The 26,589-nt window shown below is 46.9% G+C and overlaps 1 protein-coding gene across 1 annotated transcript in view; it reads right to left on the bottom strand.

The window, feature by feature from the left end:
* LOC146871801 (uncharacterized) overlaps positions 1–25,546 on the bottom strand; it is a gene marked incomplete at its 5' end in the record, with an annotated part of 718,460 nt that extends 692,914 nt beyond the window's left edge. Inside the window, 4 exons of the mRNA XM_085651438.1 lie at positions 25,077–25,149; positions 25,226–25,277; positions 25,373–25,425; positions 25,519–25,546. Of these exons, the coding sequence (XP_085507564.1) occupies positions 25,077–25,149; positions 25,226–25,277; positions 25,373–25,425; positions 25,519–25,546 (206 nt within the window). The remainder of the gene's footprint in view (positions 1–25,076; positions 25,150–25,225; positions 25,278–25,372; positions 25,426–25,518) is intronic.
* Between the last annotated feature and the right edge of the window lie 1,043 nt (positions 25,547–26,589).

Raw genomic sequence — 26,589 nt, 5'->3', positions numbered from 1 at the left:
ACAGCGTTCCATGTTTTCCAAAAGTCTGGTGCCATGTTTTCGCCACCATCCCAGATGCTTGGTGATAGCTCTCTTTTCACATATACTTGTCACTAAACCTTTGCATTGAATGTTTAAAGCCTGAGTTGTTGGCAATTCACCTACTATCAATACTGACTCACTAGAAACTGGGGACAGATTTATCAAGGATTTTTACTCATTCTCTGTGGGTAAATGTGATGACACATATTGGGAAAGATTCTCAGCCATTTTACCTATCAGTGAAAGAACCAGACGCAGCCAAAATATAAAGTATGATTTTGATATTTCCTGATCCTCTACAGTTTACAAAATAATTAAACAAGACCTAAAACATGCTTCTAAACCCTGCATCTTTAGACCAAAGACCACAAAACTGAAAAAAACAAAAGGAAGAAGAAACAATATTTTAGTGGCATTCATAAACAACAAACCTCAAGCAGAATAATGTTAGCCCATTCTTTCTTGCTGCTACCTTATATAACAAAGTTACATTGTATTGGCCCTTCAGGAGGAAAACAAAAGACTTTTTCACTCTCTTTTTTCTATCCTTGAATGGTATTTAGTTTGTGGTTGTGCAGGTGTTTTTTCAGTGTTTATATGTTTTCACTGGTGAGGGATATTTCTCTTTCAGTGGGGTTTTATCAGTTATTATAGGTTTAAACCTAAAACCAGACAGCCTACTAATACACTACCCCCAGCACAACCCCCTACACTACACAAACACCACTGCACTATCCTAAACCCTAAAACACTACCCCCAGCACGACAAGCTACACTACACCAACACCACTGCACTACCCTAAACCCTAAAACACTACCCCCAGCATGACCACCTACACTACACAAACACCACTGCACTGCCTCAAACCCTAAAACACTACCCCCAGCCCGACCCCCTACACTACCCCAACACCACTGCTTTACCCTAAACCATAAATCTACCCCAGCATAACCCCCTACACAACACAAACACCACTGCACTACCCTAAACGCTAAAACACTACCCCAGCAAAAACCCCTACAATATCCAAACAGCACTGCACTGCCCTAAACCCTAAAACACTACCCCCGGCACGACCCCCTACACTACACAAACACCACTGCATTGCCCTTAACCCTAAAACACTACCACCAGTATGACCCACTACACAAACACCACTGTGCTGCCCTAAACCCTAAAACACTACCTGCAGCACGACCCCCTACACTACCCAAACACCACTGCTTTTCCCTAAACCCTAAATCTACCCCCAGCATGACCCTCCTACACAACACAAACACCACTGCACTACCCTAAACCCTAAAACACTACCCCCAGCTTGACCCCCTACACTACACAAACACCACTGCACTACCCTAAACCCTAAAACACTACCCCAGCACGAACCCCTATACTACACAAATGCCACTAAACTACCCTAAAACACTACCCCCAGCATAAGCCCCTACACTACCAAAACACCACTGTACTACCCTAAACGCTAAAACACTACCCCCAGCACCAACCCCTACAATACCCAAACACCACTCCACTGCCCTAAACCCTAAAACACTACCCCGGCATGACCCCCTACACTACACAAACATCACTGCACTAAACCCTAAAACACTACCCCCAGCACAACCCCCTACACTACCCAAACATCACTGCACTACCCTAAACCCTAAAACACTACCCCCAGCATGAACCCCTACACTACCCAAATACCACTGCACTACCCTAAAACACTACCCCCTACACTACACAAACACCACTGCACTATCCTAAACCTTAAAACACTACCCCCAGCATGACAAGCTACACTACACAAACAACTGCACTGCCCCAAACCCTAAAGCACTACCCCCAGCCCGACCCCCTACACTACCCCAACACCACTGCTTTACCCTAAACCCTAAAACAGGACCCCCAGCACGACCCCCTACACTACACAAACACCACGGCACTACCCTAAAGCCTACAACACTACCCGCTACACTACACAAACACCACTGCACTACCCTAAACAGTAAAACACAACCCCCTACACTACACAAACACCACTGCACTACCCTAAACCCTAAAACACTACTCCCAGCACCACCCCCTACACTAAACTAACACCATGGCACTACCCTAAAGCCTACAACACTACCCGCTACACTACACAAACACCACTGCACTACCCTAAACCCTAATAAACTACCCACAGCACAACCTCCTACACTACACAAACACCACAGCACTACCCTAAAGCCTACAACACTATCCCATACACTACACAAACACCACTGCCCTACTCTAAACCCTAATAAACTACCCACAGCACAACTCCCTACACTACACAAACACCACTGGACTACCCTAAACCCTTAAACACTACCCCCAGCACAACCCCCTACACTACCCAAACATCACTGCACTACCCTAAACCACTACCCCAGCACGTCCTCCTACACTACACAAACACCACTGCACTACCCTAAACCCTAAATCTACCCCAGCATGACCCCCTACACTACCCAAACACCACTGCACTACCCTAAATGCTAAAACACTACCCCCAGCACAACTCGTTACAATACCCAAACAACACTGCACTGCCCTAAACCCTAAAACACTACACCCGGCACGACCCCCTACACTACACAAACCCCACTGCACTGCTCTAAACCCTAAAACACTACCCCCAGCACTACCCCCTACACTACCCAAACACCACTGCACTGCCCTAAACCCTAAAACACTACCCCCAGCATGACTCCCTTCACTACACAAACACCACTGCGCTGCCCTAAACCCTAAAACACTACCTGCAGCACAACCACCACACTGCTGAAACACCACTGCATTAACCTAAACCCTAAATATACCCCCAGCATGACCCCCTACACTACCCAAACACCACTGCACTACCCTAAACCCTAAAACACTATCACCAGCATGATCCCCTACACTACACAAACACCACTGTGCTGCCCTAAACCCTAAAACACTACCTGCAGCACGACCCCCTACACGACCCAAAAACCACTGCTTTACCCTATACTCCCTAAATCTACCCCCAGCATGTCCCCCTACACAACACAAACACCACTGCACTACCCTAAACCCTAAAACACTACCCCCAGCTTGACCCCCTACACTACACAAACACCACTGCACTACCCTAAACCCTGAAACACTCCCCCCAGCAAGACCCCCTACACTACACAAACACCACTGCACTACCCTAAACCCTAAAACACGACCCCCAGCACGACCCCTACACTACCAAAACACCACTGCACTACCCTAAAACACGACCCCCTACACAAACACCACTGCACTACCCTAATCCCCACTAACACTACCCCCTACACTACACAAATACCACTGCACTACCTTAAACCCTAATAACATACCCCCAGCACAACCCCCTAAACTACACAAACACCACTGCACTACCCTAAAACACGACCCCCTACACTACACAAACACCACTGCACTACCCTAAACCCTAAAACACTACCCACAGCATGACCACCTACACTACACAAACACCACTGCACTACCCTAAAACACGACCCCCTACACTACACAAACACCACTGCACTACCCTAAACCCTAAAACACTACCCACAGCATGACCACCTACACTACACAAATACCACTGCACTGCCACAAACCCTAAAACACCACCTCCAGCACGACCTCCTACACTACCCAAACACTTCAGTACCCTAAACCCTAAATCTACCCCCAGCACGACCCCCTATACTACACAAACACCACTGCACTGCCCTAAACCCTAAAACACTACCCCAGCACGATACCCCTGCACTACCCAAACACCACTGCACTGCACTGCCCTAAACCCAAAAACACTATCCCCAGCACGAACCCTACTTTCCAAACACCACTGCACTACCCTAATCCCTAAAGCTACCCCCAGCACGAACCCCCTACACTACCCAAACACCACTCCACTACCCTAAACCACGACTCCTACACTACCCAAACATCACTTCACTACCCTAAACCCTAAAACACTACTCCTAGCACGACCCCCTACACTACCCAAACACCACTGCAGTAACCTATACCCTAAAACACTACCCCCAGAACAACCCCCTACACTACCCAAACACCACTGTACTACCCTAAACCACTACCCCCAGCTAGAACCCCTACACTACCCAAATACCACTGCACTACCCTAAAACACTACCCCCTACACTACACAAACACCACTGCACTATCCTAAACGCTAAAACACTACCCCCAGCACGACAAGCTACACTACACAAACACCACTGCACTACCCTAAACCCTAAAACACTACCCCCAGCATGATCCCTATACCACACAAACACCACTGCACTACCCTAAACCCTAAAACACTACCCCCAGCGCGACCCCTACACTACACAAACACCACTGCACTACCCTAAACCCTAAATCTACCCCAGCATGACCCCCTACACTACCCAAACACCACTGCACTACCCTAAATGCTAAAACACTACCCCCAGCACAACTCGTTACAATACCCAAACAACACTGCACTGCCCTAAACCCTAAAACACTACACCCGGCACGACCCCCTACACTACACAAACCCCACTGCACTAAAACCTAAAACACTACCCCCAGCACTACCCCCTACACTACCCAAACACCACTGCACTGCCCTAAACCCTAAAACACTACCCCCAGCATGACCCCCTACACAACACAAACACCACTGCACTACCCTAAACGCTAAAGCACTACCCCAGCACAAACCCCTACAATATCCAAACACCACTGCACTGCCCTAAACCCTAAAAAACTACCTGCAGCACGACTCCCTACACGACCCAAAAACCACTGCTTTACCCTATACTCCCTAAATCTACCCCCAGCATGTCCCCCTACACAACACAAACACCACTGCACTACCCTAAACCCTAAAACACTACCCCCAGCTTGACCCCCTACACTACACAAACACCACTGCACTACCCTAAACCCTGAAACACTCCCCCCAGCAAGACCCCCTACACTACACAAACACCACTGCACTACCCTAAACCCTAAAACACGACCCCCAGCACGACCCCTACACTACCAAAACACTACTGCACTACCCTAAAACACGACCCCCTACACTACACAAACACCACTGCACTACCCTAATCCCCACTAACACTACCCCCTACACTACACAAATACCACTGCACTACCTTAAACCCTAATAACATACCCCCAGCACAACCCCCTAAACTACACAAACACCACTGCACTGCCACAAACCCTAAAACACTACCCCCAGCTTGACCCCCTACACTACACAAACACCACTGCACTGCCACAAACACTAAAATACTACCCCCAGCTTGACCCCCTACACTACACAAACACCACTGCACTACCCTAAACCCTAAATCTACCCCCAGCACGACCCCCTATACTACACAAACACCACTGCACTACCCTAAACCCTAAAACATTACCCCCAGCACGACCCCCTACACTACACAAACACCACTGCACTGCCTTAAACCCTAAAACACTACCCCCAGCACGATACGCCTGCACTACCCAAACACCACTGCACTGCCCTAAACCAAAAAACACTACCCCCAGCACGAACCCTACACTTTCCAAACACCACTGCACTACCCTAATCCCTAAAGCTACCCCCAGCACGAACCCCCTACACTACCCAAACACCACTCCACTACCCTAAACCACGACTCCTACACTACGCAAACACCACTGCACGACCCTAAACCCCTATATCTACCCCCAGCAGGACCCCCTACACTACACAAACACCACTGCACTACCCTAAACCCTAAAACACTACTCCTAGCACGACCCCCTACACTACACAAACAGCACTGCACTACCCTAAATCCTAGAACATTACCCCCAGCACGACTCCCTACACTACACAAATACCACTGCACTACCCTAAACCACTACCCCCAGCAAGACCCCCTACACTACACAAACACCTCTGCACTGCCCTAAAACACTACCCCAGTACGACCCCCTACACTACACAAACACCACTGCACTATCCTAATCCCTAAAACACTACCCCAGCATGACACCCTACACTACCCAAACACCACTGCACTACCCTAAAACACGACCCCCTACACTACACAAAAACCACTGCACTACCCTAAACCCTAAAACACTACACCCAGCACGACCCCCTACACTACCCAAACACCAATGCACTACCCTAAACCCTAAAACACAACCCCCAGCATGACACCCTACACTACCCAAACACCACTGCACTACCCTAAACCCTAAAACACTACCCCCAGTGCGACCCCCTACACTACACAAGCACCACTGCACTACCCTAAACCCTAAAACACTACCCCCAGTGCTACCCCCTACACTACACAAACACCACTGCACTACCCTAAACCCTAAATCTACCCCCAGCATGACCCCCTACACTACCCAATCACCACTGCACTACCCTAAACGCTAAAACACTACCCCCAGCACAACCCCCTACAATACCCAAACAACACTGCACTAAACCCTAAAACACTACCCCAGCACGACCCCCTATACTAGCCAAACACCACTGCACTGCCCTAAAACCTAAAACACTACCCCCACCATGACTCCCTACACTGCACAAACACCACTGCATTACCCTAAACCCTAAATCTACCCCCAGCATGATCCCGTACATTACACAAACACCACTGCACTACCCTAAACCCTAAAACACTACCCCCAGCAAGACCTCCTACACTACACAAACACCATTGCACTACCCTAAACCCTAAAACACTACCCCCAGCACGACCCCCTACACTACACAAACACCACTGCACTACCCTAAACCCTACCCCTAGCTTGACCCCCTACACTACCCAAACACCACTGCACTACCCTAAACCCTAAAACACTTACCCCACCACGACCCCCTACACCACACAAACACCACTGCACTACCCTAAACCCTAAAACACGACCCCCTACACTACAAACACCACTGCACTGCCCTAAACCCTAAAACACTAACCCAGCACGACCCCCTACACTACACAAACACCACTGCACTACCCTAAACCACTACCCCCTACACTACACAAACACCAATGTACTACCCCAAACTCTAAAACACTATCCCCAGCACAACCCCCTACACTACACAAACACCACTGCACTACCCTAAACCCTAAAACACTACCCCAGCACTACCCCCTACACTACCCAAACACCACTGCACTACCCTAAACCCTAAAACACTAAACCCTACATTACACAAAACCACTGCACTACCCTAAACCCTAAAACACTACCCCCAGCACGACCGCCCTACACTACACAAACACCTCTGCACTGCCCTAAAACACTACCCCCAGCACGACCCCTCTGTGAGAAGTTGGCCTGGCATAGCCTGGTCACTAGTTAAAGTGGCCACCTTGCACCAGTCCAATTCGACTCTTATGGTAGATAGGTTTAAGACAACCTTTTAAAGAAAGCTATCCTAGTGGTAGCTGTGGAGAGCAGCCTTCAGGCTAAGTCTCAGAGGAATGTAAAACAGCTTGTTTTACCTTATAATCTCTTGAATTACCAAATGAAAGGACACCACACAGGTATATATATTAAAAATATATGTATTTATTTCTAGACACATTCTACTAATTTCTTTATGAGAGTAGATGCCAGGAACACATTCAAATATCAACGTTTCACAATAAGTTAAGCACAAATATGGCTGGGGCCCTAGGGGCGTACCAGACCATATACTAAAAAAGAGGTTTAGGAAACTCGACTTGCAAGGGGACAAGGCCTAGGGCCTGTAGAATCGCTGGGGCTTCACTAATCCACCCAAGGCAGGTAAGTAAAAGACCCACGGGAGACGCGTGCAGTGTGAGAACACAGCCGCGGGTTTCCTACTGATTACAATGGAGCAAGTCGCGGTTGGATTTTTAACGTTTTAGGGTACTTCGAGGAAGTCTACAAGCATTCGATACCAACCAACACTAGGGCACCGGAATGCAAGAGTTACCTCACCCAGGGAAGCCTGGTGCATAGGTGTCTTTTGGTGTCGGGTCACGTCGCTGTTTTCTATGGAAGCCAAAGAAGATTTGCTGCTTGTGAAGACTGAAGAAGTGTCCGGTGGAATCCAAGGATGGATTCACGATGAAGACCTGAAAGCAGAAGGGACAGTGTTCAGTCACTTGCCAGTGACCCGGGGCCAGGAAGATGGATGCCCACGGATGTCGGGTGATTTCAGGTGCTTGAGGGTATTTTGACTCTTCGCCTACGAGGTCCAGAAGAGATCGACGATGACCAGCAGCTGGATTCAGAGTGTCCCATGACGTCTGCAGTTGACTGAGGTGTCGGCAACCGGATTAGAGCCAACAAGCTTTGGCAACAGCAAGTCTTGTGAAAAGTGAATAAAGTCAATGGTGCAGACCAGCAAGGTCTGAGGGACTCACCCAGCAAGGGTGAGTGAGGGCAGGCCTGGAGCAACCAGGGGAGTCCTTTGGTTTGATAAGAAAATCTTAAGGGGACCCACAAGCCAACAGGCAAGGGATCGCAAAGACGCCTCATGAGGAAATGCTTTACAGGAGCCCACGGTCACTCGGGATGGGGTAGGCCTCTGATTTTCGGTGCACAACCTGCTGTATGCTTGGGCCACAAACGATCCAAAGCACAAGTTTGTAGAGCGTCGTGAAGGGGTTGCACTCAATAATAGTGCACGGTACACTGGTATTGCAGTTCCTCATCACTCGTGGGGTCCACTCGCCTCAGCTCTGCTGGGGACTCACAATGGCCTTCGAGAAGTCAGGAAATCCACTTCCAGGGCTGCAGGGACTTCAGACTCCGGCGGGAGCGGGAAAGTTTGCGACCGTTGATTCAAAGTTTTGGTGCCTGCCAAGCAGGGGAGTCTTCCAAAGGTAGTGGAATGTCGAAGGACCAGGATTCTTCTTGTAAAGCGTCGTCTAGGGTTATCTAACTTGCAATGGCAAGGTGTACCTATCTTATAGTAAAAGAAAGGGAGGGACTAGCTCTATGACCACTCCTCTAGGAGGGTCAGGGGGTGGGTGGTTACACCCACTTCCCTTTGTCCAGTTTCACACCAGAGCAGGGGCTGATAGCACCTGAACCGGTTTGAGCTGGCATATACACAGAGGAGCATACTGCTCCCCCAGAGCTGGACTTCAAAGCACTCTAAGAGTGCACCCACCCAGCTCCTATACACTAAATCCTGTCTGGAAGGTGGTGACACCTCCCTGTGACAGGATGCCTATTGTTGGACCTCCTCCACTGCGAGTTTCAGTCAGCAGCAGGAGGGCAGCCCAGTGTCTGTGCTGGTGGCATCCATTTTGTGATGCCAGGGCTCTTTCAGATTTCAACCGTGTTTTCACAGTGGGTACATGTCGTCCCCTCTAGAAGGGTGGGATCATACTCCCACACCAGTTACTGGTGTGGGGGTATGATTCCAAGTTGTTTGACACCAAACACGACATGTTTTGATGCAGTCATTCCAAAGTTAGCCTTTACCGGGAGGTTATAATGCACTTAAGAGTATATGGTTTAACCTCATCCACAAACAGCCACAGGGAATAGACCCTGCCAGCTGCAGGGGGGCCCTGCTCAGGCAGAGGCACCCCTCACATTGTAAACCAAGCACCCTGCCCTCAGGATTGATAGGGCCTGCTGTAGGGGTGACTGATTGGTTTACATGTGTGTGTATGGTGAGATATAGGAACCTTTACCTCTGAGAGGAGTGCTAACACTACCTCACCCAGGCTGCAGTAGCAGGCCTGAGGTGTTAGATTTAGTCTGCTTCCCAGGGGTGGCATAATACATGCTTCAGCTCCTGGTAGGCCTGTGGAGTACCTATGCCCATGTACCTAAGGTACCATATACTAGGGGCTCATAAGGCATCACAGTAACCAATCACTAGTGCATCTAATATGCACTCCAAGTAGTTTAGAGAGAACAGAGAGACTGGGGCCCTGATTAGCAGGGACCCAGCCAGACTATAGCAAGAAACCAGTGTTAACATCAGAAAACAAGCATTCGCAATGCAATCGGTCTCGCTCTTGGGACCTTATATGTATTTAGCTATGCAGCACATTAGACTGGGTGCTGAAACATCTACTGTTCTTTAACATGGAGTGAGAGTAAGCACCAAACTGCATGACACGCCAGGTATGGGAACACATGGAGAGAAATATTGCCTTTCAGCAGGAAATGGGATAGTCCAAAGCTCTGTTTTTAAATGTAAAATGAGGGCCTTCGGTGGGGATATCCCTGAATATTCAAGATTAAAAAATATATATTGTTGTCTACGTGTGCACAGCACAGAGCAAGGAACATGTATTTCAAGGGAGGGGGCATAGCACGTGGGAGAGAGCAACCAAACATGTACTCCTCATGGAGTGCGTAAAACAGTGCTTGAAATGGAAAAATAGAAGTTGCTGGTTTCTGAGAAGTGTCGGTACTCTCCAATTAAAAGTATAACATTTTTCTGCAGGTACTCTCCTGAAACAAAAGTTTTTAACTGCTTCCTGACATTTCTGCTTTTTGACCAAAATGTACACATAACACACACCTACATCACTGTGCTAAAATAATCCATTAAAAAACGAAGATGTCTATTTAGTCAACCAATACATCTCACGAGCATTGCACGAGCCAACATTCCGGACCTCTGAGCAAACCACTTGCGGGCAGCGATGGATAAACATAGTAACAGAGCAGAGCTTTACGTAGAAAGATGACCACACTGGCATTTGAGATGTAAACAAGTGACAAACTTCACTCCCTCTATAGTAACCTAGTAGAGTTCTTTGCCGAAAGAGGACACCATGACATTTCAGATGTAAAGATGTGCAACACTACCATCACTGTATAGTAAGCAGGAGGAGATGGCTACAGAAAAAAGGCCACTGCGGGATTTCAGATGTAAACCTGTGCAACACCACAATCTATGCATAGTTACAAGGTAGAGCTGTCAGCAGATATGACAACATCGGTATTTCAGATGTAAACATCTGTAAAACCACAATCCGTGCACACTAACCCATGAACAATACAGGTAGATCGCACTAACATTTCAGATGTGTATATGTGTAACACCACAGCCCGTGTATAGCAGTTGAGTACACCCTGATATTTCAGATGTAAACAAAGTTTTGAAACGTTTTTTTAGATGAAAGCATGTGCAACACCTCAGCCTGTGCATAGTAAAAGAGTACAGCTATATGACACCCTTATAATTCAGATGTAAACACATGCAACAACACAATCCCTGTATAGTAACAACAGAGTTGGCTGCAGACAGATGACCCCACCAGTGTTTCAGATGTAAATATGTGTAACACCACATCCCGTGTATAGTATACAGCTCACCGCAGAAAGAGGACACCCTGATATTTCAAATGTAAACACATGCAACACCACACTACCTGTATAGCAACCTAGAGAAGCTGGCAGCAGAAAGATGACCACACCAGTATTTCAGATGTAAGCATGTGCAACACCACGGACGGAGACTGAGGAGAAAAGCAGCATGAGGCACAAGGACAGACACTGAGGAGAAGAGAAGCGCGAGGCACAAGGACGGACACTGAGGAGAAGAGCAGCGTGAGGCACAAGGAAGGAGACTGAGGAGAAGAGCAGCATGAGGCACAAGGAAGGAGACTGGGGACAAGAGCAGCGTGAGGCACAGGGAAGGAGACTGAGGAAAAGAGCAGCGTGAGGCACAAGGATGGAGAGTGAGAAGAAGAGCTGCTTGAGGCACAAGGATGGAGAGTGGGGAGAAGAGCAGCGTGAGGCACAAGGACGGAGACTGTAGAGAAGATCAGCCCGAGGCACAAGGACGGAGACTGAGGAGAAGAGCAGTGCAAGGCACAAGGGCGGAGACGGAGGAGAAGAGCAGCGCAAGGCACAAGGACAGAGACTGAGGAGAAAAGCAGCATAAGTCACAACACGGAAGGAGACTGAGGACAAGAGCAGCATGAGGGACAAGGAAGGAGAGTGAGGAGAAGAGCAGCGTGAGGCACAAGGACGGAGAGTGAGGAGAAGAGCTGCATCAGGCACGAGGACGGAGAGTGGGGAGAAGAGCAGCGTGAGGCACAAGGACGGAGACTGAGGAGAAGAGCAGCGCGAGGCACAAGGACGGAGACTGAGGAGAAGAGCAGCGCGAGGCACAAGGACGGAGACTGAGAAGAAGAGCAGCGTGAGGCACAAGGACGGTGCCTGAGGAGAAGAGCAGCGCGAGGTACAAGGACGGAAACTGAGGAGAGTAGCGCAAGGCACAAGGACAGAGACTGAGGAGAAGAGCAGCGTGAGGCACAAGGACGGAGACTGAGGAGAAGAGCAGCGTGGGGCACAAGGAAGGAGAGTGAGAAGAGCAGCGTGAGCTGCATTCTAAACATTTTAGAGGTCTGTCGGGGGATTTATGTTGAACTAGCTGTGAAAACCCCGGTAGACTAAGGAACACTATGTTGGTCTACTGTTTGCGACAGTAAGTGGCCCATGGCTGTATAAAGAACAGTGTACACTGGTGTTGCCTACCTAATGTAAATCAATATTGTAGATACTGAAGACAAATTGTTTCCGTGAAGAAGTGCTATGCACAATGTTATTATGGCAGCATGCAGGGCAAATTGATCTAAAATGTTTTTTCAAAAGATGGGCTGGCTACACTTACCAATTACTAATGTCCAGGATTTATTTTTTTTAAAGGGGAAAACTCACCTCTCATCCGCTAACCCTATCTTTTTGGCCTCGCTGGTGTCCATTGGCTGCTCCTCTGAAGGCTCGGGGGCTTTGGGAGTGGCCACCTTAACTGTGTGTCAAGAAAAATAAACGCTGTTAAAAAGGGGCAGCAACAGCTTAGACACTACAGTACTGTATCCGGGGGCGAGAGCGTTTCAAAGATCCCCGTACTTCAGGGAACTTTTGTTTGGAGTGTATTTGGGTCCGTTCATAAAATAGTCGGATATTGACAAATTTGCATCACGGGGATAAAGAGGTTGTATACGACCGCTAAATGTATTGAGCAACACTGAAACCTCATACTGCGAGCATACATAAGGATTAACTAAGGTTAAGCATCATTAATTCCATTGCTGGATAATTTGGGACTCCTTTAGCGAGTTGGACTGAGGATATCATAGTAGGAGGCAATTGAATACAAGAAACAAGCCCTGAGGAAGTCGTATGGGTTAATCCCTTTAGCGACGAAACGCGTTGGGGAGTGGAAGATCATTATGAAAATTGAGAAGTTGGAAGACTTTATTCTTAATTAAAGAAGAAGAGAAGCCCACACGAATTTTGTCATTGTTTATTGCTATTATACTGTAATTATATAATTTTGCGTGTGCTTCAACATATGAAAACCATTTTTCAAATACCTTGTTTGTCTAATCCCTACATAGTGATAATTTATCAACGGGCTAAAAAACGTTTTCAATATAATGCTATATACATAAGGGAAGCTTAGCCCCTACACGCCAAGGGGTTTGGCATCCACTCAAGTAAGCGCCTTTAAAAAATAAACACACAAGCCCTATGCGTACCTATATCACTTACACCACTGGGGGAGAAGGGTCAGGGATTACTTTTACAGCTAATATTTGCGGCTTTATCATTTGAGGTCCAGGCAAGAATGAAAGTGGCATAAGTGATACTATCAAAATCAGCTAGAGCAGAAAACACTTTAGAATAGGGTAACGCTTAATGTGCGTTTCACTTTTGAATAACTACACGATTTGTACCGCTTGAAACGCAAATTAACACTTTAAAATTGGTAGAGGGGAACATATGTGCCACCAGAATGCTACACTTGTAACTTGGCTGAGTTCATGGTTTGTGTTTTTCTACACAAATTATGGTGGAGAAACACGAGCATGTTACCTGCTGGCAGCTCGTCATCTGCATCACTGAACTTGTAGACATAGCTGCCAAGGTTCCAGATTGCTATGTGTGAGTCTTTCATAATTTCAGTGTAATTATGAGTGACATATCATCGTCTAGGAGTGACACTTTCTCGCAAGCAAAATCACGCAATAAAGGCGAAGGAATCATTTAAATACAAGAAATTACACCCATATGATTGAGGGGAAACGCTAAGAAGAACTTGAAACAGGTGCAAAACAACTGATGTTTGCAGTATGCATATTAACCTTATGTGCTAGTTTATGGAGAGTCAAAACTGCTACTAGACTAGTAACTCTCCAGCAGGAGCTTTAACACTCATGTCTATGTCCATCACCCTGTCTCCCAGCTCAGCCGCAGGTGCGGCTGATGCACAAGTAAGAAAAGGATCTGTGGCTATAGCAATAACCAACTGAGCTGACTACGTAAAATACAGTTGCTGATGTCAAGGTACACGAGTCTCCAGCAGGAGTTTTTACACCCAAGCACACCACCACATCTCCCAGCTCAGTCACTGGTGTGGCTGGGAAACAACAAGTAAGAAAAGGATTGCTATGGCCCATGGCTAAAGCAAAAACCCTCGGAGATGCCTCCATAAAATACAGTTTGTGATATAATGTGAAGGTACACATTCTTTGGTGCAGGCATGTTATCTGTCTGCACTACTGTATGGTGAGAAACAATTCATACCTGCCACTTACAGCTGGCAGCCAAGGCGCGAAGTGTTTAGCAAAAACGAGTCAACCCGAATTTTAAGATTAACTCTAAGCGGTCCACTGCTACCTGCAGCCCAGCTTCTGAGGCACGGGCCCAGATGAGCTGCGCAAGTAATGAGTTAATACACTAACTCGTGCACTTGACAGCCACGGGCATTGATTGGGGGCAAGATAGGGATCGTGTTCACTATCCTTCTGCTCGCCAGCATCCTTTTCCTTGCCGTCCTTGGAGCGGGTCTCCCGCCTGGAAAGGAGACAATGTTCGAATGCACCAACAAAAGCCCAGCTATCAGACTGTACAATCACAAAACAGAGATGACAACGGAGCTCCAACAAGCTCTTAGATAATGACCAGGCGCTGCGTGTGGAGCAATCGTAAAAGTGAAACCGCAATGAGCTCCAGCAAGCTCTTTAAAAAACGAGTGGCGGCGACGGCGGAAAGTAGCCTTCCCTCATCCCCGTGTGTACAGGCTAAGGCTCCTGCCTGCCCTCCGTAAAGCGCACCGCAGAACGCGCATTAGTTATACAGCCACCATGCTGCTACTGTTGATATTGACCCTGTTACAGCGGTGCTTCTGCTTCCGGGTAACGTTTGTATTGCGCATGTATGCTGGACAGATCAGGCAAAATGGAGTGCGCATTGAGTCAGCCAATCCCAGGGAAAATAAGCATTTGCAATGCAATAGGTCTCGCATTTATACGAGTTTGAGCTATTGGCATTGTAAATGACAATGCCTTTTATTTATGCTTTAAAAACCCACACAAATAAAAGGCATTGCCATTTACAGTGCCAATAGCTCAAACTCTTAACAACTGCGAGACCTATTGCATTGCAAATGCTTGTTCTTTTATATTGCAATTTCGCGACTGTGGCATCACACTTCAAAGTGTCCGCCTGTAGGAAATGAGAAAGCTGGACGTTGTTTTGGTGTGACCCGTGATGTAACGTGGGGGCTTTAAGCTATTAAACAACTGGTAACTGTTATCAACAGAGCGAACTCTGTGCCATGACGTTGGAATGAGCCGCGCCGGTCTTCATTTCTTCACAGCGCCAAGAAGTCTGGCATGGTGGGAAATCTTCCAATTGTTCTTTTATCGGAGGCTGTGGCAGCAAATAAAACCCACAGAGCCTGACTTTGAGATTGTTATCTGTTTGAGAGCACCGAATGATTGATGTCTGGTGACCCATAGGTAAGAAGTATCCCACAAACACTGCAATGTTGCTTTGAACCTTAGATCCCGTTTGTGGTGATTGCTACAGTTGTAGGCGCTGTTCTGTTTTATAGGAGCAGTGAAAGGGAATCCCATTATGATAGAAGGAAGACGGAAACTTTATAATAAGAAAATAACAAACTGTTTGTAAGTGTGCTAGGAGAGGAATACTAAAATATATGAAGTTGAGGGTAAAAAGGCAAAAAAATACTAATTTTGAAAAAAGTATTTAACAAACCTGAAATCCTATTGGTAATTATTCCGTGTTAAATTATAATGCATTCTGGGATATATACAAAGCGACAGACGCGTCCACCTTTGATAAAGGGCAAGGCCGGATGACCTGTGCAGCTAACGTTAAAAGAAGGACTTTTCTACAGTGTCTGCTTTCATTTTCCAGCTGCTGGGTAATCCCGGCCTGTGTTGGAGTTTTGCATAAGAAAATGCCTGAATTTAAAGGAGCAGATGAATGAGGAGCGGATAATGGGAAGGGCAGAGAGGGGGCCACAGGCAGAAACACTACCCCTGTGGGCAGCAGTCGGAAGACCCTTTGTCGGTGTGGCCCCAAGCCTGGCAACCTGTTTGTAAAATAAAAGGGGTCTGCGGGTTTTATATTGTGAAGGGGGAATATTGCATGTACTTGAAGCGCAAACTTTATAAACTCGGTTACTTCTCCTGGCAGCAGAAGCGGGATCCACTAGCAGCAGAGGAGGGAAAAGTACCTAGCACGTTAGAGTTCCACCGAGGGCGTGCTTTTGTCACTCTAGCTGAGGGGAGGGAAGGGGGAGGTGAAATGAAAGGGGGAGGGGGAAGCAAATGGAGGTCTGGCAGCACCCTGCCGCGGAGCTCTAATCTCGTGCTTTAAGAATAGAGGCGGCGGGGGGAGGAGCAGGGGGACAGCTGGTTTCAGTGCGTGAAGAGGTCAGTGCTCTGCTTTATATAACACTGCCCCCGTTTGGGGGGTTTCTAGGGTTTGACTCGCTTTTTGCAGCAACTGCTGCAGAAAGTTGCACAGGGGACGGCTCCACGCAGCTCTGTTTCCTGTCCCGTTTGCTTTACGTTTAACCGCTCTCTGACCAGTTTTCTGCTCAGTATGTTGACGAGCTGTTCTTTTCGTCCACACCGTAAATAAACACAATTTTCTTGCGAAGCAACAACAAAAAATACACGCTATTACTGCACACCCCTTGCATTACGTTGTGGCTGCTAAAAAAGGAGCATACCACACTGGATTCCGAGGTGAAGTGGGGGATGGTAGTGGGGAGGGGGTCGGGGGTGTAAACAGTATAACATCAGAGGTGGTCGACAAGTTAATAGAGGGAGTCAGAGCCGAGTGAAGAAAAGCCGGGCTTGCCTCAGAGTCCGTGCACCAAATGAACATTGAAAATATTTGGCATGTAAATCACGCAAACGATGTCATGTAAATAACAAGCTCTCTCAATTTTAGAGTAACTAATTCAAAACACATTATATAGAAACTGTGAATATTCGTTTTAGGACCGTGTGTAGTGATTAAATTAGGAAAGATTATTTTCGAAAATGGTGCACAATGTCTGTTAGATGGATCAAACTAACGTGCTCTCTTATTAAGAAACTGCATCGTTCCAAGATGTCCGCGTTCTTTGCCTGGTCTGTGCACTGAAGCCTTTTGTTTATTGTTAATAATTGTATTAGTCACGGCGCTTTGATGAACATTGCGATATAGTTGTGAAGAACAACCTCGCCCAATTAACCCGAGCTGGATGGTGACAGGTACCACGTGCGGGTGCAGGTACCACGTGCACTTAAGAGACAGACAAGGAGGTACTAACACTCTGGGGTCAACAAGACAGAAAGAACCGTATGAGATTCGGGGGGTGAAAACTGTTGCATATTGTCATTTGAATGTTTCTCATTCCGAAGTTGTTCCTTAAATGTGTGGGCACTTGCATTAGACTGTTCGGGATTTAGTTCCTGGGAGTTGCCGAATCGGAGGGTTCTCTCTTGAATACTTGTTCTCTAGTACAAACCTTTTGATTACTTCTCGCTTCTGGTGGATTTGTTAGCGACAAATCTACAACAAAAACCTCAGCAACAAGGAGGTCTTAACTACTTCACATGACAAGGCCCTGCCCTGTTGGAGTGTACCAACCCAAGGCATGTCTTTTAAGGGGGGGGGGATTCCCACGCCCGAGCAAGCACAAAATGATCACTAAATGTGTTGATCTGACCCGGATTTTGGCGAAGCGGGAAATTACATCACACTGGAAGGCGCCCAGGGGCCCCCGACTGGTCAAATGGAAGGAGACGCTGGCCCCTTGGGTGGGACTCGAGGGTGCGAGGTGGTTTCAGAAGGCGATGAGGGAGCGGGGTTCCATCGATCAGACCTGGAACCACCTGGTAGACTGTCTAAAAAACATGAAGACACCCCTGACAGTTCCCTCATACCAACACACGACTCTGAGGTTAAAAAGATTAGATCAATAGTTGTTGGGTGCTTGGTGTTTGAAAACGACCCCGCGGGTTGAGGTTATTGAAAGATACCCTGTAAAGAACTTTAGGCGGAGGGTGATTGTCTGTTGACAGAAGTGCACGTCTTAGCGCCAGATATTTATTTGTGCTGCCGCCTGAATGGTCCAGCTACACTCAAATGACGGTAATTTGGGATGAATGCCAGCTGCTGGGCAATGCTTACCTGAGCTGTACTTCTGATGGTTTAGATGATAAAACGAATATAAACCTGTTAATAACAAAAAGCAAGGCGGTATTCGGACGGGCCAAAGAGATCCTGTGCAGGGCTACAGAAGCCTACTGGGAAATGAGGAGATTCTGCCCCGCCGCAGGCTGCCAAATGGTGCGCGCGCTGCATTGTATAACAAGCGCGCACTGAAGTTGACGAGGAGGGAGTGGGAGGGAGGAGTGGGGGGCGGGCACAGTGCAAATGGTGTGCACTTTGATGTCCTCAGTGGCCGCGCGGCTCACTGAGGACATCAAAGGGGCCGCGAAGTGATCAGGCAGTGCTTTTCAGGCTGCCAAATGGTGCGCGCGGCCGGCGCACATGCACTGTATTTGGAGGCCTGAAAAGCACTGTTTGCACTTCCAAAACTCGCTTACTATAAGTCTCGCCAGAGCAGCGCTAAAGCGCTGTCTCAGGCGAGACCTAAAAAGCATTTATAAATGCAATAGGACTCGTATTTACACAAGCACTATTGCATTTTAAACAAACGTGCAATAGTTGAAAAAGGCACGAACGGGAGGGGGGAGGGAGAGGTGAAGGGGGATGAAAAGTGATGGACTGCAGGAGGGGGGGGGGGGGGGACACAAGGAAAAAATTGCATTACAGTAAAGGGGCTGATAGCCTCGGAAGGCTACAAATGACAACATGGCCATGAAGAGGAGGGACTAAGCATGAGAAAACCGATGAGAATACTGCATTTATGAGGGACTAAGAATGAGAAAACCAATGAGAACACTGCATTTATGATGTAACCCAATCAAAAAGATGGGCGGAGAGTGGGCGGATCGTAAATTAAGCATCCCCGTTATAGTGTATACAGCATACCTCGCAGAGCGATGGCAGCGCGTTGCGTTGCAATGCTATATGCGAGACCTAAAAAAACTATATAGTTTGGATGTTAAACTAGCCCTGAACAGTGAACATTATTTGTGCGAAGGAGTTTCCTAGAGTATGTGGCCTACGAAAGCTTGCATTCCGGTCGGAATTCATGCTCCCATTGCAAAGAATAGGAATGCGACTGAACAGTGTTCGGTTGCATCCTAATTGGTTGGTCGGGACTGCCAACAGGAGATCGGTCGGTCCCAGTACAGAGACTGTGAAGTCCGCCTGACATTGTAATTAGGCCCTATATTATTGTAAACAATATTTTTGTACTTACCTTTTTAAGTATAGGAAATTGATATTTTTGTATTCTACATTTTTACCTCGATATTTTTTACATCTATATTTTTGTGGTTGATATTCTGTCAGTGAACCACATGTTAAGGCAAACACAAGGAGATGGATGGAGTGCCGAAACTTTTCAGACACTCACCCCCAGTCACAGATCTGGGTTGAATCCATCATCGTTCTTTAGCTCACTTCGCCACCGCAGTTCAGACTCAGCCATATGCAAATCAGTCTTGACCCTGTTTCTCATGGGAACAGTCCAGCCCGAACTTACAAGCTAGCCTGGCTGATGCAGGATGCTTGTTTCCTGTCCAGGGAAGACCTTGATTGGCAGTTCGGGCTCCCCAATGGGACATGCAGCACTCAGTAAGATGAAGAATGTTATTCTCAATGATGCAACCATGCCATCGGGTGCTTAAATGTTCATTCCTCAGCAGAGCCACTCTGTGGGTACCTAGAGGACGGACTAATGCCCACCCCTGGCTATCATAAGCCACAAATGAGTCTGGTAATCCCCATGCTTATACAAAGAAAGATCAAGAGATGGGGGAGTGAAGTGGGGTTGTCACAGCAGTTAGCCCAGGCTGTAATGTTTCATTCGACATCATATTGATGCTGATCTGGATGTCAGTCGCAGCCAGTAATTATATCTGTTTGACAGGATGGAGTGATGGTTCATCTAACTTTCCAGAGATCAGTGCTTATGGATACGGTCCTGATTAAGCCTGGGCAAAGCACTACGCTACGCTCGCGTAGTTTGCGCTACTTCGCGAATTGCACAGTGCAAACACGCGTAGCGTTGCGTAGTACAGCGGTCATTTTTTACTTGCTCGCAGTCCTCAACGTCAAGTTGGCGACCGCGAGCAAGCAAAATGACATCCCGGCGAGACTTTTTCCTCGTTCGCGATCAGCAACATCAAGTTGGCGATCGCGAGCGTGGAAAATAAACCCCCCGGCGAGATTCTCAACGCGGGGAGGTCAGGTTTCTCATTGCGAGTGGTTGCGTATGCTCGTGACCGCTCGTGATGAGAAACTACCAGTCTGCGTTGAGAAAGCTGCCGCTCATGTAAAAATCTACTTGAGCGGCAGAAAACTACAGCTCGCACTGTGCAAGATGCCGTTTTCAATGATTGCACAGTGCCGGATGCTTGTCCGCACTGTGCAATCATTGAAAACGGCATCTTGCACAGTACGAACAGGGTACTACGCAGTTCGCGAAGTCCTATGCGTAGCTTGCGAAGTGCACTTTGCGTAGCTACGCATAGCGCTACTTCGCGAACTACGCCCAGGGTTAGTCCTGATGTGACCTTTTGATGGAGGCAGACCTTGCTGCACATCCTTCAGAAGCCTTTGACGCATTGTCACCGAATTGTGACCTCTGTTAGGACAATGCTTTGAGATGTGTACTAAAGCGCTCAGAAATTTGCCAGATTACCGTTCCAAGAATGCAAGTTTTTATATTATTTAAAGATTGTTTGGTCATCTTTGTCTTTTCTTGTATTTTTTTAACACGCTTTACTGTTGGTGTTTTGTTTATGTGAAGCACCATGGTTTTCCCAATATATCATCTGTTATTCCCTGTGATGTCGCAGTCATATAGTCAGTCGTATGACTACCTCAATGACGTTACCGTTTGAAGCCTGGTCCTTGAGCTTTGCTAGCGGCTCTGATTCCTGACTCACAAAGAGATGTTCAAATCCGGTTACTGGTTCTTGGAGTGACGTCACACCCGGATAACCTGACGTTCGACTTCCGGTGTGATACCTTCGTTGGAAGGCTGGTTTGCGCGAGTGATGTCAAGGCTATGATTTTGGAGGGATGTTACTGGCTGGCATTATGTTTGTGGAGCCGCCAGTCGTACTCATGTTTCAGATATGAAGTTACAGTCTCATATTACATTCTTGGTTGCTGGCAGAGGTCGAAGTGGGTGGGATTGGAGGGGCACAACCTGCTCATACTTTTTTAATTTATGATATGAAGTTCTCCTACTTTTTAGGTTGGTTCCCCTTCCTTCTGCAGTCGTGACTGGGTCACTTCACTGCCGTACCTCATAAACTCCCTTCAACGCAGCCCCCCTATTATATGGAACTGTGGTCTATGGTTACTGGAGATGTCTACTGAAAAGCCCCAACCAAAAAAATAAATATGTTACAAGCATTGGTTTCGCCTATGCAATTGATAACAAGCATTTACAATGCAATGGTCTCTGCATTGTTAAAGTTAGAGCTATTGGCATTGCTCATGACATTTTTATTTAGGTTTTTGTTTTTAAAACATTTAAAGAAACGGCATTGTTATTTACTTAATCTCTCTCAAATGCGAGACCTATTGCATTTGCACCCACACACAGAGCCACCCACACAATCTTAAAGACTGAGTTACAGTCCTTTCAACCACTTGAGCAATTAGCCAGATGATCTTTTTCAGCCAGACCTGGGGGCAGATTTACAAAACACTTGCGCCACTTTTGCGTCACTTTTCCCATGTTAAAAGTGACACAAAAGTGGCACAAGGTGCTTGTAAATCTGCCCCCGGTGTTTTGAGAGCACTTGTTTTTCTTTTATGTAACTCTGCTTGTTCCCAAAATCCGGGAAGATGATCAGCCTGTTCTGCACTCTGTCCATCAACTGTTGTTTTTGCAATTAGCACAGAAACCCAGCAATGTTTCCTTTACGCACACGCAGTGTGAGTCATTACAATCAGTTTGAATTATTGTAGTCTCACAAAGGATGTTATATATTACATTTTGGCCCAGGAGTGGGCGGATAAATGTATGGATGGATAAATGAATGGATGGCCGCCTCAAGGACAGATGGGTGGATGGATGAATGGTCCCGGGACAGATGGGTGGATGCATGGATAGCAGGGGTGGACGGGTGAATAAAGGACCAGCTGGTGAACAGGTGGATGGATGAATAGAAGCAGTGAGACATGCAAGAGGCATTTCAGTAAATTTACAGAGACGTTCCGTAAATGGAAGGAGAGACGTTGAGCTTGAAACGTATGAGTTATTTGGCGTGACTGAAGGTTTAAAACACTGCAGACATACTGTATTCGCTCTGAATAAATAAAAATTGGTCGGGTGGCGTGCGGTGCAGTGCTGTGGTTTGAACAGCGAAGTAATTTCACCTCCAACACCATGGGGTGGGGGTCCTACGGGGCAGTTAGCCAGTGTCGAAAGTTATCTGTGTTCGCGCGCTGTGTGTAACAGTGTACCGGGTTTCAAAAGAGAAAAAAATAAACGGCTTGTAACATACAAACAATTCTCTGACTTCTGGAAAGGACGGCGCTTCATCCAATCACATGTAACGAGCAAGACCCTCCCCCACCCCCCCAATCGTCCGACCTTCGCAAACTGCGATGTTCCTTTACTTTTTCATGCATGCAAGAAAAGCGTGCGTTAGGTGGCCCCCAAGTAGCTGGAAGCACTAGCCAATATTTAACTCAGATGCTTGGCCATCAGATCTTCTTTTGTTTGCCTGCAAATGAATCACGGTGCGTGCAGCCGGCGCCAGAGTAGATTTATCGCACTCTGGAAAGGGAATGAGGCGGCCGGGGCAGGCAAAGCCAGTTCGCACCTTCCTGCGTTTGATCCCAGATTAGAGCAGCAGCCGTCAGCCACACCAGGCTCCAGTGGCCGGCAGGGCACCGGCGGCAGCCAGGGAAGGCTTCCGCGTGACTTCACTCAACCCAGGCCCAGTGAGTGTGAGGGGCCCGGGCCGCCTGGCACTCACAGCTCAGCACGGGCAATGAGTCAGAGGGCGCGCTTGCGCTCCTTTCACTGATTATTTCATCGGTATCTGTATGCATCCTTCGCCATACATCCGAAGGCGTAACTGAAAACACAATTACATCGACAAAATAAACTGCCATCTTTTAAAAATTTCACCTGAATCTTCTTGGTTTTTAATTTTCAAGACGTGGGGGATATATATACACATATAAACCCAAACAACAAAGCGACATGCTCACACATTTTCACACGCACACATAAATTCACACACAAGGGCGCGCAAACACACGCACTTGCGGGTAACACGCACAACCACAGCATTCCCCTGCATCTCCTTAATGCAATCACTGGCGGTGCCTGTCTCCATCTACACACACTGACTGCTCCCCCCAGGAAGGCATGGAATTAAAGTCTGTCACCCCTACCTACCCTAACACACCACCCTGGAAAGCCACTGAAGGCCTAAACAACTACGCAAGTGTACGAACACACGTGGAAGTCACACGCCTGCATGTTGCTGCCTACTGCATCTATAGACCTATTAGAAGAGCATTGATTCCTATAGCACCCCTCGTTTTGATTGACAGCAGACATGCCTAGCATGAGCTTCGAACGGGAAAGTCTCGATTGCATTGCAAACAGTTAGAATCGCCCGTGCACCTGCGAGGCCTGCACAGATGCAGAATGGTTGCTCCCTGTGCTGTATTCAGGGTCTGATCCATCTCGCTCCTCCTACGGACCCCAGAGCACGGAAGAAGGGGTGAGGCCTGTCTCAAGTACTCTTGGAAGCAGAGTCCCGCTGTGTGTGTCTTTAACCTCCCGGATAAAAAGCAAACAGAGATCTCAACCGGTCTCATTCAAAGGCAATTATACATGCATGTCTATAACATTGCAAGAACAGAAAGGAAGACTCTCGAGCAATACATTTTTGACAAAAATACTTATGTATTAAATACAATTCATATAAAAGGACAAAGGTAGGGGTATTGGATCAATCATCAAAAGAAGAAGGTTACAGTTATAGCAGCACTGCACGCAGATTCAATTGGCTAAACACAATCCGAAATTGTACTTGGTGCTGGGAAGTGTACGTGACACATAAAGACAGCGACACAAGTGACAAAGTGAGGTCAGCACAGGGACGGCGCAAAGTGAAGTGAAGGTGAATATATACAATATAATACAGTCGGTGGTTCTAGTCTCAATTTACACAATGAAGTTAAATACAATCCATTTTTCATAGAAACATAGGACAGGGTGTTGCCATCAATTACGCTGACAAGTCGACGGCGTTTCGATCCACACGAATTGGGATCGTCATCAGGACCGGATTGTCAAAATTTCAGACAGTGCTGTATAGAAGGACAAGAAAAGAAGGGAAGGGGGAATAGAGGCCAGGAAAGGAAATAATTAATTATTAAGGAAAAGCCTGAACCAATTGAGCCAAGGAGAAGTGAAAGAAAGGGGAGTGGACTGATAATTGGGAAGGAGAAGGCTGATTGGAAACGGAGGCAAAATTACATGAATTAAAACGAAACAGACAAAAAGCTGTCAAAGGGACCATAATTGGTGCATATGAACACCAACTCAAAAGGAAAGCAGAGGATTCGTGTTTACCTGGGGTTTTTTTTAACCCTAAGAATGAGCGCGGTGAAGCGTGCATCCAGGGAATTTAAATCGGCGTGGAGCTCTAAAGAAAAGGAAGGGGAAGTTAACAAAATCTATGCGGGGTGGAGGGAAGGGGAAAGAGACATCCTACAATTTACCTGAATTTAGAGCGTATTCACGGTGCAATATGAATGCAAAACTTCGGAACTCCTAGCTTGAAAAAAACAAGAAGGGGAGTATTAGGAAGCCAACCGCAACCAATTAAGGATAATGGCGAGGGGAGAGGATAAAAACAACCAATGTACCTGGGACGGAACGTGGTCCGGGTGCGAAACAAATCCGCAAAGCTTCAGGATTTCTGCATACAAAGCAGTGAAATGGCGAATTAGGGAAACAGCCAGGAACAACCTGGGAAAGGGGCGGAGGGGTGAAAAGGAAAAAGCAAACTTACCTAATGAATAGAGGAATCGGTGTATGAATCAGCCCAAGTCCAACAGAATGAGGGAGACGAGCCAAGGAGGAACCAGGAAGTGAAGGGAAAGTGGGAGGAGCGAAAGGGATGACGTAAAGAGGGGAAGGGGAACAATGAATACTGAAAAAGGACCAAGACCAAAGTACTTAATCATCTCTCGCTTTGTACAATAGACCAGTGTACCTTGTTCATAATTGTGGACCCAACTTTCAATAAACCACAATACTTAAAAAATAGTCTTGCACAAAGTGTCAGAAGGGATTACATTAAACATTTATAATGTGCCACATTAGTACATTATGGACCTATCTACATAAATAAGTGCATTATAATCCTATGCATTGAAAACGCCCAAATGAATGAAACACACCATGCAAACGGGAAGGGGAAGGGTGAAAAAAGGGGGGGGGGGGCAGGGTCGGAAAGAAAGGAGCAGGGGGAAGTTATAATGCAGACAGAAAATTGTCAGTCACTGTGATGATGAAACAAACCTAGTAAGTAAAAATTAGTCATTAACTTCACCATAAGTTATTATAATGTAGAATGCTGAACATTCATATCAGTGAGTTTGAAAGGGTATAGGACATTTGGCACGTTGATACATAAAATATCGGTTAGATGAACACAGACATGTTCCTGAAAACCAGCAAAAGGAAATATAGTGAGAAAAGAGGACAGAACAGTTCTCATTGGGAAAGAGCAACTTGTCAGGGACAAGGGCAGAACAAAAGCATAAGTTCAGCTAGTGGACTAGAGTAAGATGGTACTATTCCATTCATCAATTGTGTTAAGTCCCGAATACACAGAGTTACAGATGGTCATCCACTTACATTCACTTTTGTTTAATAATGTTTTAATGTTGCCACCACGGCGCGGCAGTGTAGGTTGGTCTATCACTTGCCAAACAAAATCCGTCGTACTGTGGTCTTTTTCCAGAAAATGGGTTACAAGAGGAGCAGTCAAAGTTTGGCAATGTATACGACTCTTATGTTGAATGATCCTTTGCTTGATCATCTGAGTCGTTTGGCCAATGTATATGAGGTTGCAGCG

The sequence above is a fragment of the Triturus cristatus genome, chromosome 1_1 (genome assembly GCF_964204655.1).
Source record: "Triturus cristatus chromosome 1_1, aTriCri1.1, whole genome shotgun sequence".
Lineage (NCBI taxonomy): Eukaryota > Metazoa > Chordata > Amphibia > Caudata > Salamandridae > Triturus > Triturus cristatus.
Note: the sequence above shows the minus strand (reverse complement) of the source record. Positions and strands in the feature narration are given on the sequence as shown.